Source organism: Bos mutus, chromosome 3, assembly GCF_027580195.1.
Source record: "Bos mutus isolate GX-2022 chromosome 3, NWIPB_WYAK_1.1, whole genome shotgun sequence".
Lineage (NCBI taxonomy): Eukaryota > Metazoa > Chordata > Mammalia > Artiodactyla > Bovidae > Bos > Bos mutus.
In genome coordinates this window covers 78,544,513-78,557,609 of record NC_091619.1, presented here as the reverse complement: position 1 = coordinate 78,557,609, position 13,097 = coordinate 78,544,513, and the positions used below count along the sequence as shown (strand labels likewise).

Genomic DNA, 13,097 nt, shown 5'->3' with positions numbered 1-13,097 from the left:
AAAACTAAAATTAGACCCAGATCACTATTTTCCAGGGCAGCTCCTGATGTTTCTTCCTGCATATTTATCATATTTAATTCTTGTATAATTTTTTTCTCGAGTCCTTATCATATAGAAACTTTTATTATTTCTGTATTCTTAATGCCTTTGTATATATTGCCTAGTACAGAAGAGACATTTTTAAATGTTTGTCAAGAAAACGGTACTCATTTAGATAAATATATGTTCTCAAACTTAATGACTGACTCAAGGTCCGAGTGAATGCTAAGCCTATTCATGTTTCTTGCTCACTTTAAAGGATATACATCTTAAAGTCTCTCAGCTCTTTGGAACAGCACTTGATTGGAGCTTACAACTCATAACTTTTAATCAAAGAAATAAAATTTAGAAATTCCCTGGAGTCCAGTGGTTAGGACTTCTCGCTCTCACTGCCAAGGACCTGGGTTCAACAATCCCTGGTTGGGGAACTAAGATCCCACAAGCAATAAAATTTAAAACCAAAATGAGACATTATTTTGATATCAAATTATCATGGATGCAAGCAGGAAAATGAGCACTCTCATACAGTGTTTGTGATGTGGGGAAAACTGAGAAAGGTAGTTGGAAATACATATCAAAAATCTTCATATATCCTAATTTTATTAATGAAGATATACTGCTTCTAGTTCTTTATGGAAAAATCACAGATCTGCAAATATGGACACAGGATATTAATCTCAGTGTGGTGTACAGTAGATAAAGATGTCTACACATGAACATCACCAGATGATCAACACCAAAATCAGATTGATTATGTTCTTTGCAGCCAAAAATGAAGAAGCTCTATACAGTCAGCAAAAACAAGACTGGGAGCTGACTGTGGCTTAGATCATGAACTCCTTATTACCAAATTCAGACTTAAATTGAAGAAAGTAGGGAAAACCACTAGACCATTCAGGTATGACCTAAACCAAATCCCTGATGATTATACAGTGGAAGTGAAAAATAGATTTAAGGGCCTAGATCTGATAGATAGAGTGCCTGATGAACTATGGAATGAGGTTCGTGACATTGTACAGGAGACAGGGATCAAGACCATCCCCATGGAAAAGAAATGCAAAAAAGCAAAATGGCTGTCTGGGGAAGGCTTACAAATAGCTGTGAAAAGTAGAGAAGAGAAAAGCAAAGGAGAAAAGGAAAGATATACCCATTTGAATGCAGAGTTCCAAAAGAATAGCACGAAGAGATAAGAAAGCCTTCCTCAGCGATCAATGCAAAGAAATAGAGGAAAACAACAGAATGGGAAAGACTAGAGATCTCTTCAAGAAAATTAGAGATACCAAGGGAATATTTCTTGCAAAGATGAGCTCGATAAAGGCCAGAAATGGTATGGACCTAACAGAAGCAGAAGATATTAAGAAGAGGTGGCAAGAATACACAGAAGAACTGTACAAAAAAGATCTTCACGACCCAGATAATCATGATGGTGTGATTACTGACCTAGAGCCAGACATCCTGGAATGTGAAGTCAAGTGGGCCTTAGAAAGCATCACTATGAACAAAGCTAGTGAAGGTGATGGAATTCCAGTTGAGCTATTTCAAATCCTGAAAGATGATGCTGTGAAAGTGCTGCACTCAATATGCCAGCGAATTTGGAAAACTCAGCAGTGGCCACAGGACTGGAAAAGGTCAGTTTTCATTCTGATCCCAAAGAAGGGCAATGCCAAAGAATGCTCAAACTACCGCACAATTGCACTCATCTCACATGCTAGTAAAGTAATGCTCAAAATTCTCCAAGCCAGGCTTCAGCAATATGTGAACCATGAACTTCCTGATGTTCAAGCTGGTTTTAGAAAAGGCAGAGGAACCAGAGATCAAATTGCCAACATCTGCTGGATCATGGAAAAAGCAAGAGAGTTCCAGAAAAACATCTAGTTCTGCTTTATTGACTATGCCAAAGCCTTTGACTGTGTAGATCACAATACACTGTGGAAAATTCTGAAAGAGATGGGAATACCAGACCACCTGACCTGCCTCTTGGGAAATCTGTATGCAGGTGAGGAAGCAACAGTTAGAACTGGACATGGAACAACAGACTGGTTCCAAATAGGAAAAGGAGTCCGTCAAGGCTGTATATTGTCACCCTGCTTATTTAACTTATATGCAGAGTACATCATGAGAAACGCTGGACTGGAAGAAGCACAAGCTGGAATCAAGATTGCAGGGTGAAATATCAATAACCTCAGATATGCAGATGACACCACCCTTATGGCAGAAAGTGAAGAGGAACTAAAAAGCCTCTTGATGAAAGTTAAAGAGGAGAGTGAAAAAGTTGACTTAAAGCTCAACATTCAGAAAACTAAGATCATGGCATCTGGTCCCGTCACTTCATGGGAAATAGATGGGGAAACAGTGGAAATAGTGTCAGACTTTATTTTTCTGGGCTCCAAAATCACTGCAGATGGTGACTGCAGCCATGAAATTAAAAGACGCTTACTCCTTGGAAGGAAAGTTATGACCAACCTAGATAGCATATTCAAAAGCAGAGACGTTACTTTGCCAACAAAGGTTCATCTAGTCAAGGCTATGGTTTTTCCTGTGGTCATGTATGGATGTGAGAGTTGGACTGTGAAGAAGGCTGAGCGCCGAAGAATTGATGCTTTTGAACTGTGGTGTTGGAGAAGACTTTTGAGAGTCCCTTGGACTGCAAGGAGATCCAACCAGTCCATTCTGAAGGAGATCAGCCCTGGGATTCCTTTGGAAGGAATGATGCCAAAGCTGAAACTCCAGTACTTTGGCCACGTCATGTGAAGAGCTGACTCATTGGAAAAGACTCTGATGCTAGGAGGGATTGGGGGCAGGAGGAGAAGGGGACGACAGAGGATGAGATGGCTGGATGGCATTACTGACTTGATGGACGTGAGTCTGAGTGAACTCTGGGAGATGGTGATGGACAGGGAGGCCTGGCGTGCTGCGATTCATGGGGTCGCAAAGAGTTGGACATGACTGAGCGACTGAACTGAACTGATTCAGTGTTTACTTAGTACTTTCACAATATTGGACAACTGCTGCCTCTGTCCAAATCCAAAACATTTTCATCACCCCAAAAGGAAACCTATATCCATTAAGCAGTTGCTTCCCATTCCCTGTTCCCTCAACCCCTGGTAACTACCAGCTCCAGTTCTGTCTCTATGGATCTACTTATCAGAATACTTCATATAAATGTAATTATGTAACGTGACCCTTCTTGTCTGGTTTCTTTCATTAAGCACAATGTTTTTGATGTTTACCCACCTTGTAGCAGTACTTGGTTTTTTAAATACAGCTGAGTAATATTCCATTGTGCACATATGCTGGAGAAGGAAATGACAACCCGCTCCAGTATTCTTGCCTGGAGAATCCCAGGGATGGGGGAGCCTGGTGGGCTGCCGTCTGTGGGGTCTCACAGAGTCGGACACGACGGAAGCGACTTAGCAGCAGCAGCAGCAGCAGTGCACATATGCTATAATGTATTCATTAGTAGACCTTTTAGGTGGCTTCTACCCTTTGGCTATTGACAATAGTGCTACTAAGAACATGAGTGTAGTGCAGAATCATTTTAATGATACAAGTATTTGTTGGCAGGAATGTTAGCAATTTTGTGATGGAGATATGACAGGTGAGTCTTTTTATGTTATTAAGAGCGTTGGGCTTTAGAATTAAGCAACCTGCCTGTTTCTTCACGTGTAAAGTGAGGAAAATAAAACTTACCTAATTAAATTATTGTGAAGTGGAAATGAAACATTTGTACTTAGACGATTGTGGGGACACAAGTACTGAACACATAGAATATTTTTTAAAAACCTTTTTTGTTTTCACTTTTTGGTGACATTTACTGAAAATATTTCACCCCAACGCAATAACATTAATGTTATTAAACAGGCTTTGGTGTTGTTTGAGAGTGTATTTGTATGCCATGAAAAGATGCACGTTTCTCTTTGCTCACAGTTATTTGGGCTGGTGCCAGTCAAAGGCTCCCCAGTTGTTTGATGTGATAACATCACTTTGACTTAGTTCTAAAATGTTACTCTCCCTCCAAGTTTCAATTAAAATAATGTTCCAAGTAGCGTTTTCTCCAGCCCTCTGCCATAGATCGTCTCCATTTGTCCTTGTTTCGGCACCCCTTTATGCACTGCATATGCAACCATCCAGGTTTTACGTTTTAGGAAATGTACAAAAGAAACGGAGGGACGGGTCAAGCTTGGGCACACGCTTTCTCATAGATACAGCCAGGAAAATACTTTGCGATCAGGTTTTTCCAAATATAAAAAATTGCCTCCGGAACATGTTTCTTTGTACTCCCTAGAAAACCTCACATTTTATTTTTCACTGAGAATTCTTAATTTCTTTGCCAAATGTGTACACGTTGAGGACGGCGGAAGGGTCACCGTGCGGGGTGAGGGGGGGCCTCCCCGGGTTTGCAGGGGCTAAAGGCGCGTCGTGAGCCCCGGAGCTATCCCAGCGCGGGAGTTTCGAGGGGAGCTCGGGGACAGTTACGGTGTCACGTGGGAAGGCCGCGCGGGGACAGGCGTTTGGGGCTCGAGTGTCCCCGGGGAAGCCGGTGCCAAAGGGCCGCATACCTAGTGTCCAAACCTGGGAGTTCCCTAGGGCTTTACGAGGAGGGGAGCGCGCCAGCCCGCGCCAGCACAGGTGTCCGCGGGGCGGCGCCGAGGCCCTCGCGGGAGGGGCGGGCGCTCCAGTGCTCCGGGGCCCGCGGCCCGAGGGGAGGTCCCCGCGAGGTGGTTCTGGGCTCCTCCTCGGCGCTCAGGTTTCCTCTTCCCGCCCGCCGGTTGTTGGCGGCGGCGCCGCCTCCGTCCCCCTTCTCCCTCCCTCCCCGCGGCTGGGCCCGCTCTGCGGCCTCCTCCCGCTCGCTCTCTCCCTTCCCCTCGAGCCTCCGAGGAGCCCGCAGCCGCGGGGCGCCCGGGAAGATGGCGGCGGCGGGAGACGGCGGCGGCGAAGGGGGCGCGGCGGCGCCGGGGTCGGGGCCGCGCGGGCCGAGCCCCTTCTCCGAGGCGCGCGGCGACGCCCGGGGCCCCGTACCCGCGGCGCTGCACCCGGAGGAGGTCGCCGCGCGGCTGCAGCGGATGCGCCGGGAGCTTAGCAACCGCAGAAAAATCCTGGTGAAGAACCTGCCCCAGGACAGCAGCTGCCAGGTACGGGGACGGGCTGCGAGGCGACGCGTCCCCGGGGGCTCCGGCGCAGCAGCTGCAGAACAGAGCTGCCCCTTAGGTGTCCAGGCTGGTGCCCAGCGTCTGCGAGCGGTCCGGGGGAGGAGGGGTCGTGCAGAGTTACGAGCACCGTCCGTGGCTTTTGCAGAGCCCCCCGGTTTCTGAGCCCGCGGTCGCCCCTCTAGGGAGGCACGTTAAGAAACTGAGGCTCGGAGAGGCGAAGGGGCTTGTCCAAGGTCACGGGAACCCGGAGCGCTGTCTCTTAAGTCCGGCGGGTTCCAGGATCGTGTGTCTCGGGAAGGGTTTGGGGGAGTAGATGAAGGAGAGTGGCGGTGGGCTGCGGAGCACAGTTTGGGTTGGGAGGGGGCGGAAACCAAGGCTTTGGGAGCAAGTTGAACGGGCGCAGGGTCCCGCAGAGTCCTCGGGACCTGGGTGTGCCATGGGGGCGGGGTCACGGGAGAGCGAGGAGTGAGTTTTGCTGCTGTTTGGAGCACTTGCCCGAGTTTGTATGAAACAACTCTGTCCCCTCAGTCTGCTAAGACCCTGGTTATAGAGGTTATCGCAGCGCTCTGGGGAGCCTTGCTGCCGTCTTACTGACTCCGAGAAGGCTTCGAGATAGGTTTCTCTGTGTCTTTGAACCAAATTAACTGTTGCTTTAAGTTCTACATCTAATTGACTTTACCATCACCACCCCCCACCCCGCCCCCGCCTCCTGGATTGCCAAATTAACATCCTCGTTTGCTCATTGTAAGAAAACTAGAAAACACAAAGAAGCGCAACGCAGGGTGGGAGTGGGATAGAAATCACCGGTATGTTTGATATTTAAAGATAACACCGTTAACGTGAAATACTATCTTTTCATGTGTGCATGCATTTTTTTTTAAACCAAAAAAACCCCGAATTTCTTTTGACTGTTCAGGGTTTCTTAATTGTCTAGATGTTCACGTATATTTAACATTTAGCTAGAATTTCTATATTTTGTGGGGTTGGGGAGGGTGGGCTGTCCTGGTGGTTGCAGATTTGAGGCAATTAGTGTAGCTCCCTCCTATACTGGGATGCATGGTATTCCGTGTGTGTGGTGGGGCGGGGGGGGGTTGGCGGGGGGGGTGCTGCCTATTGATAATTGCAGCGGTTCTTCCATTAGATCCGTTAAATAATGAGACCAGTGCCTCGCTGCTTTGTAATTAGATCTTACATAGCCATTCACAATAAATGTGAGCATGTAACCTTGTAACCCATATGCATGAAGGGGCATTTTGTTTCAAAAAAGCAATGTAAAAAAGTCTCTGTCAGTATTTGTACATCTCATCCCTCTTTCAACTCCTTCCATTATTGTCCACTTCCCCTCAAGCGGGTAATGTTTTGTAATACTGTAAGGACAACTGCAATGGACTGATTTCATTGAAGCAACTTTCCCTTGCCCACGCAAAGAGAGGACAGCAAGTGAGCTCAGAAAGAGGGAGGCCTGGAAAAGGCAGATGGCATTAAAAAAAAAAAAAAAAAAAATTGAAGGAATAGTTTTATGTGTAGGTAATCTAGAAGAGAGAGGAGTGTCTTGATTTCCTTTGTAGAATGTCAGCTATTTTTGCTATCACATTTCTTTGCATTAATTCTAAAAATATTTGAACCATAAATTTTAGACATTTCTATTTTTTCTTTGTTGTTGGTATCTTTCTCATCTCCTGTCTTAAGAGACTTGGAAAAAATATATCAAAGAGTCCAATAAAAGGAATAGTTAATTACTTGTTAGTGATGGAGAGAGGTTTTATGAAAATTACACTGATTTATATTTTTGAGATAGTCTCCCTCTGTTATGAATTTATGTATAATCTCAATTTTAGGATTTTCTGTAAGATAGATGGAATTTGAGCAAACTCTGGGAGAAAGTGAGGGACAGGGAACCCTGGCGTGCTGCAGTTCATGGAATCGCAAAGAACTGGGCTTGACTTAGTGACCCAACAACGATAAGGTAGTTAGCATAAATTATCAAATGAAACTGGTATAAGATCTGTATATGTAGATGAATCTTTTACTGACAAGTAAAGTATCTTAAATTTTTATGTTAAGTTAAATTTTTATGCCAGGTTTTTTGAGAACTGAAGAGTTTCATCTGTAAGCAACAAAACAAACCATTATTAGCACCTGGAATACTGGTTTCCAGACTTGTCCTAGTCTTTATTTTTTGTATGATCATTTCTATAATGAAATATTTTAAGTATTTCTGATAGTGCAGTTTAAAATTTAAACAGGTCAGTGTTAGATTACAGATAACATTTGCTCGAGTAGTGTTTTTTTCTTTTTTCTATTGTCTTCAGTACTTGTACTGTTCCTAGGTTTTCTGATCACGGTCATAACTATCAATGGTCTGTGTTACATAAATAAGTAGAGTAGGCCAAATATGCTAATTTTTAAAAGCAATTAAAAGACACTTTTCTTCAGAATATTTAAAGTGAAGAATTGCTATTTTTACTAGTCCAATAAAATTAACATGTACTTGATCTACTTCTCAAGTTGGAATATTTCCATGAATATGTTCTGTAAATATTTTATGTTTTATTTCCCATAACCATTCTAATTCTGATTTTACCTAGTGGCTGCATTTTACTGTCAACTTTACTAGTGAAGGATTAAGTTTAATTTTATTTTGTATTGTTTAGCCAGTATCACCTAGATAAACTCCTATTTATTCCTTATAAAGTGACTAACATGGTTAAAAAAAAGTTAAAAGACTACTTTTTGTCCATTTTCTAAGTAATGAGATATTTTAAATACCCAAATTCTTGTTCTTTTCTAGGAGAAGCTATGTTGATTCATTCATTTATTTGGTAATATCACATTAAGGATCAAAGTCATTCCTAACTCGAGTTCTCAAACTGTATAGTCATGTTTCTAGAAACTCTGTGTTGGTGATTGATCAGTAGGAGCCCAATGATTTCTTCTTAACATTTTGAAAACGTGGACATTTTCTTAATTAAACATAGTTTCTTAAATCTTACTCATGTTTTGTTTAATTTTTGGTATAAGAGATTTACAATACCATCCCACAGCTATACTCTTCCTATGATTAGAAGACATACAATGTTATTTTTAAGTTCGAGCTTTTAAAGGTACAAATATCAAATACCTTACAGTAGTAGAAATACTTGCTCTAAAAAAAGGAACACCTTGAGAACTAATGAGTTCTCAAAAGAATAGTTACCACCATCAGTCAGGTGCTGCCTGGTGACCATCATATGCTTTCTGGAGTCCTCCCAGCCCTCTGTGTTCTCATAGCTTCAACTCTGGTTCATATCCTTTTCATTTCTTGCACAAATTTACAACTTTTCTGTTTGTTGCCTACTCTCATTACTGTGCTATCTTCTATATTTTAGCCCATCCTGTTCCACTTCCCTGAGAGAGCGACCCAAAGCACAAATCTGACCATGTCACTCTCCTATTAAAACAACAACAAATCTTTGGCTCCCCATTCGCATTCCCAACACTGATTCTCAAACTTTCCTTCAATTCTCCCTTATTTGTCTCTCTTCTTCAGATTGTAAGGAACAGTGAACCTGAATTAGCCTACTGCAAGAGTGAAATTCCTTTGAAGCTTCATGTCCTGTCTGAAAAATTCACATTGATTTTATGTTCTAGTAAAGTTGGATTTAATATAAAAACAATGACTTAAATTCAGTTAACTTCCCTCCAGATCTTTTTTTCATAAACTTGACACTGAAGGAAGATCCACTGTCTTTATCCTGTGATTTTCCACACTCTGGTATTACCATGGAGTACTCAGACATCACTTGAGAAGCATGACATACTAGGATAGAAATGTAAGGCTCTAGCTTTTTGTGACTTGGCCCCTGCCTACACTTCTAGTCTCATTTTTTTATTGGTCCTGCCCTGGATTCAACTCTAATTTTTTAAAGCTACCTCAATCCCTGAGTACTCCATCCCACTGTGATAATGATATTTATAGTTATGTCTTTGAATGTATGTGTTTTGGAATGTAATTGTAGTGATTGATTTATTATGACTAATATTTACAATAATTACTATCATTATTTATAATGAATAATAACGATGCTGTGAACACTGGTTCTTATTCACTGTAGCCATTGTGTATATGTGTGTGTCTATATGTGTGAATAGTCTTTTGCAACTCTGACTTTAGAATTTTGATTAGTTAAGGTAGTGCCCTAATACGTGGATTTTTAAATTGTATTTCTATAAATTGTGTATATTTTATGATTAACCTGATTCTGTTTCAGTAGCATTGTTACTAGGGTTTCAAAATGGAGAAACAGTGGTATTTATTTCCTATATTGTTTGAGTTCACTCAGGTTTCTTTCTTACATATCGTATGCATGTATTTTGTCTTTGTTGTATTTATTTTAAAATCTGAAAGACACTGTGTAATTAGAAAATGTGAAGTACTTGGGCTAATAGCCAGGATTGGTAAATAGAAAAAACACTCTGTTGTCTCACTTTGGATATTAGTAACTTTCATTTCATGGCAAATAGATGGGGGAAAAATGGAAACAGTGAGAGACTTTATTTTCTTGGGCTCCAAGTCACCACTGCAGGTGGTGACTGCAGCCATGAAATTAAAAGACATTTGCTTCTTGAAAGAAAAGCTATGATCAACCTAGACAGCATATTAAAAAGCAGAGACATCACTTTGTCAACAAAAGTCCGTCTAGTCAAAGCTATGGTTTTTCCAGTAGTCATGTATGGATGTGAGAGTTGGACCATAAAGAAAGCTGAGCGCTAGAGAATTGATGCTTTTGAACTGTGGTGTTGGAGAAGACCCTTGAGAGTCCCTTGGACTGCAAGGAGATCCAATCAGTCAATCCTAAAGGAAATCAGTCCTGAATATTCATTGGAAGAACTGATGCTGAAGCTGAAACTCCAATACTTTGGCCACCTGATGTGAAGAACTGACTCATTGGAAAAGACCCTGATGCTGGGAAAGATTGAAGGCAGGAGGAGAAGGGGACGACAGAGGATGGGATGATTGGATGGCATCACCGACTCCATAGACATGAGTTTGAGCAAACTCCAGGAGTTCGTGATAGACAGGAAAACCTGGTGTGCTGCATTCCAGGAGGTCACAAAGAGTCAGAAACAGCCGAGCAACTGAACTGAACTTTGATTTCAAAGTGCTCTATTATGGTAGTCAATTGAGAAGCTTGATGGTTAATTCATGGAGGCCCATTTGAAAGCATAGCACTTTTTTAGAATAACAAACCACCAAATGTAGGAAACTCTGGTTGATTTTCTCCTTAAATGCTATTTATTCCCACTTTTTTTTTTAATGTTAGAAACCAATAGAGTTTTCTCACATACTTTGTGTTCTTTAACTGTGGGATTTAAAAATATACCTTATTTGTTTTCTCTAACAATATATTCAATAATTATTGCCTCGCTTTAAGCTGGGGCTGTTAATTCATCACTTTTTCCTGACAATAGCAGGATGTTTTTACATTATGATATCATTCTTTTTCTTACTGAGGATGTCATTTTACTTAATTCAAAAGTTACTTTTCTTAGTATAGTGGTTTCTACTACTTAAAAGTTACCTATCGCGTTTTCTTTTTTTAGTGTAATCACAATTGACTACATTGTGGGGTTCTATGTGTTTCCTGTGTCCCAGTGTAACAAGGACTGAAAGCTGCTAAAAGAATATATTTCTACATTTCTGGGACACCACTGGCTCAGTGAACTTCTAGTCTTGGCAGAAATTCTTAAAAAGTGTTTCAGCAATGCTTATTCTTGCTCTAAAAACACATTTGAGAAGAGGAGTACTTTGTGGTTAGCATCACAATGCTGAGTGTTAAGGAGCAATCTAGAGAAGTTTCAGGTGGTTTATAGACCATTCCCTAATTAATGAATGAGTTATGCTTATAAGGTATTTTTGGACTTGCAATGTGTTTTCCCATAGAAGGGATATAGTAGGTGGTATTTAGCTTTGCTGGTTAGCATTTTAACATTTATTTAAGCTATGATGCTTCTAAAGTGTAAGATTACTCTAAATAGTACAATAATATCTGGTTAGCTTTGTGCTGGAGCAGAGACTTCCAGTTTTCAGTCATTGATGGGCGCACCTGTGTCTTATGTGAGATGCTCAAGAAGGGGCTGCATTTAAGGGAACTGTTCTTTAAATAAATAAGATTCAGAAGATCAGGGCAGCATTAAATGAGATCAACTCCAATCAAAGGCTGTTGCTGCTAAGAGGTTTACTAACCCCCTGAGTTTTGTCTCTTGATTCTTCTATTTGCACTTACTGTCCCTATATTACAGCCAGTAACCCTTAAGGGTCTCCAGGGCTCATGTCTCATCTGTGGGCAAAAAGCTTTGTGCTTAGCCCAGCTAGAACAGGCTAATGAAAGAATATTATAATATAAATACAGAAAACCAGATCATCTATAAATTTAAAGATCTATAATTGCTTATTAGAAATCCTGGGTGTGTTTTTACTTCGTTTGCCTAAGAAGCAGTTGCCTTACTCACAGGGGATAGTGTTCAGTGAGGGTTACTGAATGAGAAGTGGGAAGATCAGACGACTTAGAACATGTGTGTGTGTATTATCAATTTTGGCTCATGATTATCTGCAGAAGACCATCCTTGGTTGCTATACCGAATATCTTCCACTTGTTTCTCCAGACCTTTCTCCACCCTTATCACCTGCTTTGTGTCCTTGGAGGCTGACTGCTGTGGGTTGCACTAACAGGGCTCTCTCATTCTCTGGTTTCTGATTGCATTTGGCCAAACCTCTAGTGGGAGATCAAAGGGTGGAGGAGAGAAAGAGTGAGGCGTTTATTCACCCAGTTCCCTATCTTCCAGATTACCTGGGGCTTGGTTGGTTCCTCTTTCAAAGGTCACAGTTTCTTTCCAATGGGTCTCTACATGCAACCAGAGGTGGCTCAGCTGGTGAAGAATACGCCTGCAATGCGGGAGACCTGGGTTCAGTCCCTGGGTTGGGAAGATCCCCTGGAGAAGCGAATGGCAACCCACTCCAGTATTCTGGCCTGGAGAATTCCATGGACTTGTATAGTCCATGGGGTCACAAGGAGTCAGACACAACTGAGCGACTTTCACTTTTATTCAACTAGGCTACCTGGGTGGTTGTAGTCACTCCCCTTGCCTAATTAGGCCTGGGGGTTGTAGTGGACTGACTTTGCTAACCATGGGCTTTCTGTGAATTTTTAAAGATAGTCTCTTTCAAAAATTCTCTCCAGCTACTTAGGTTTTGAGTGTGCCATCTGTTTCTTGCTCAGACCCTGATGCTGTTGCCTACCTTCTCAGTCTCCTTTTTTCTTCTTGTTTTCCCTAATAGCGCCCAGATCTTTCTCTGAGGACCTACCCCTCCCTTATTTAGAGATGTGATTTGACTGGGTTTGCTCTCTGTCCCCATCTGTGCAAGTGACATAACCAATGAATGGAATTCTTCGCTTTTGCCATTGTAAGTGTTTAAAGGGTGGGCAATAACCTGGACCTATGCCAGTCAGCACAGGGGAGTCCCTTGGCCATGGTGATTATTTCAGCCTCGTATAATAAAGAAGCTTAGGACTCTGGTTGTTAAGGTAAGTAATTCTTTCTTTGCATGCAATATGAATGCAGAGACTCATTGCTCTGATTCAGCTGACATTATGAGGACAAAGCAGACATCCAAAGGAGAATTGACCTGAAGAGAAAGAAAGAAGGAAGGAAAAAGAGTAGAGAAGCTGAGCTAGAACCCTGGTCAAACTGTGTCTAAAACTTGACCTACCTTTGAATTTCTTAGTTATTTAAGACTCTAACTTCCCTTCTCCTCCTGGCCTCAGTCTTTCCCAGCATATCAGGGTCTTTTTCAATGAGTCAGCTATTCGCATCAGGTGACCAAAGTATTGGGGCTTCAGTATCAGTCCTTCCAAAGAATATTCACAA

General features: G+C 41.9%; 1 protein-coding gene across 2 annotated transcripts in view; it reads left to right on the top strand.

Moving 5' to 3' along the window:
• The first annotated feature begins 4,617 nt into the window (after positions 1-4,617).
• RAVER2 (ribonucleoprotein, PTB binding 2) overlaps positions 4,618-13,097 on the top strand; it is a 137,192-nt gene continuing 128,712 nt past the window's right edge. For both annotated transcript variants that reach the window (XM_070367896.1, XM_070367895.1), the window contains exon 1: positions 4,618-5,171. In XM_070367896.1, the coding sequence (XP_070223997.1) occupies positions 4,947-5,171 (225 nt within the window). In that variant the 5' untranslated portion in view covers positions 4,618-4,946. The remainder of the gene's footprint in view (positions 5,172-13,097) is intronic.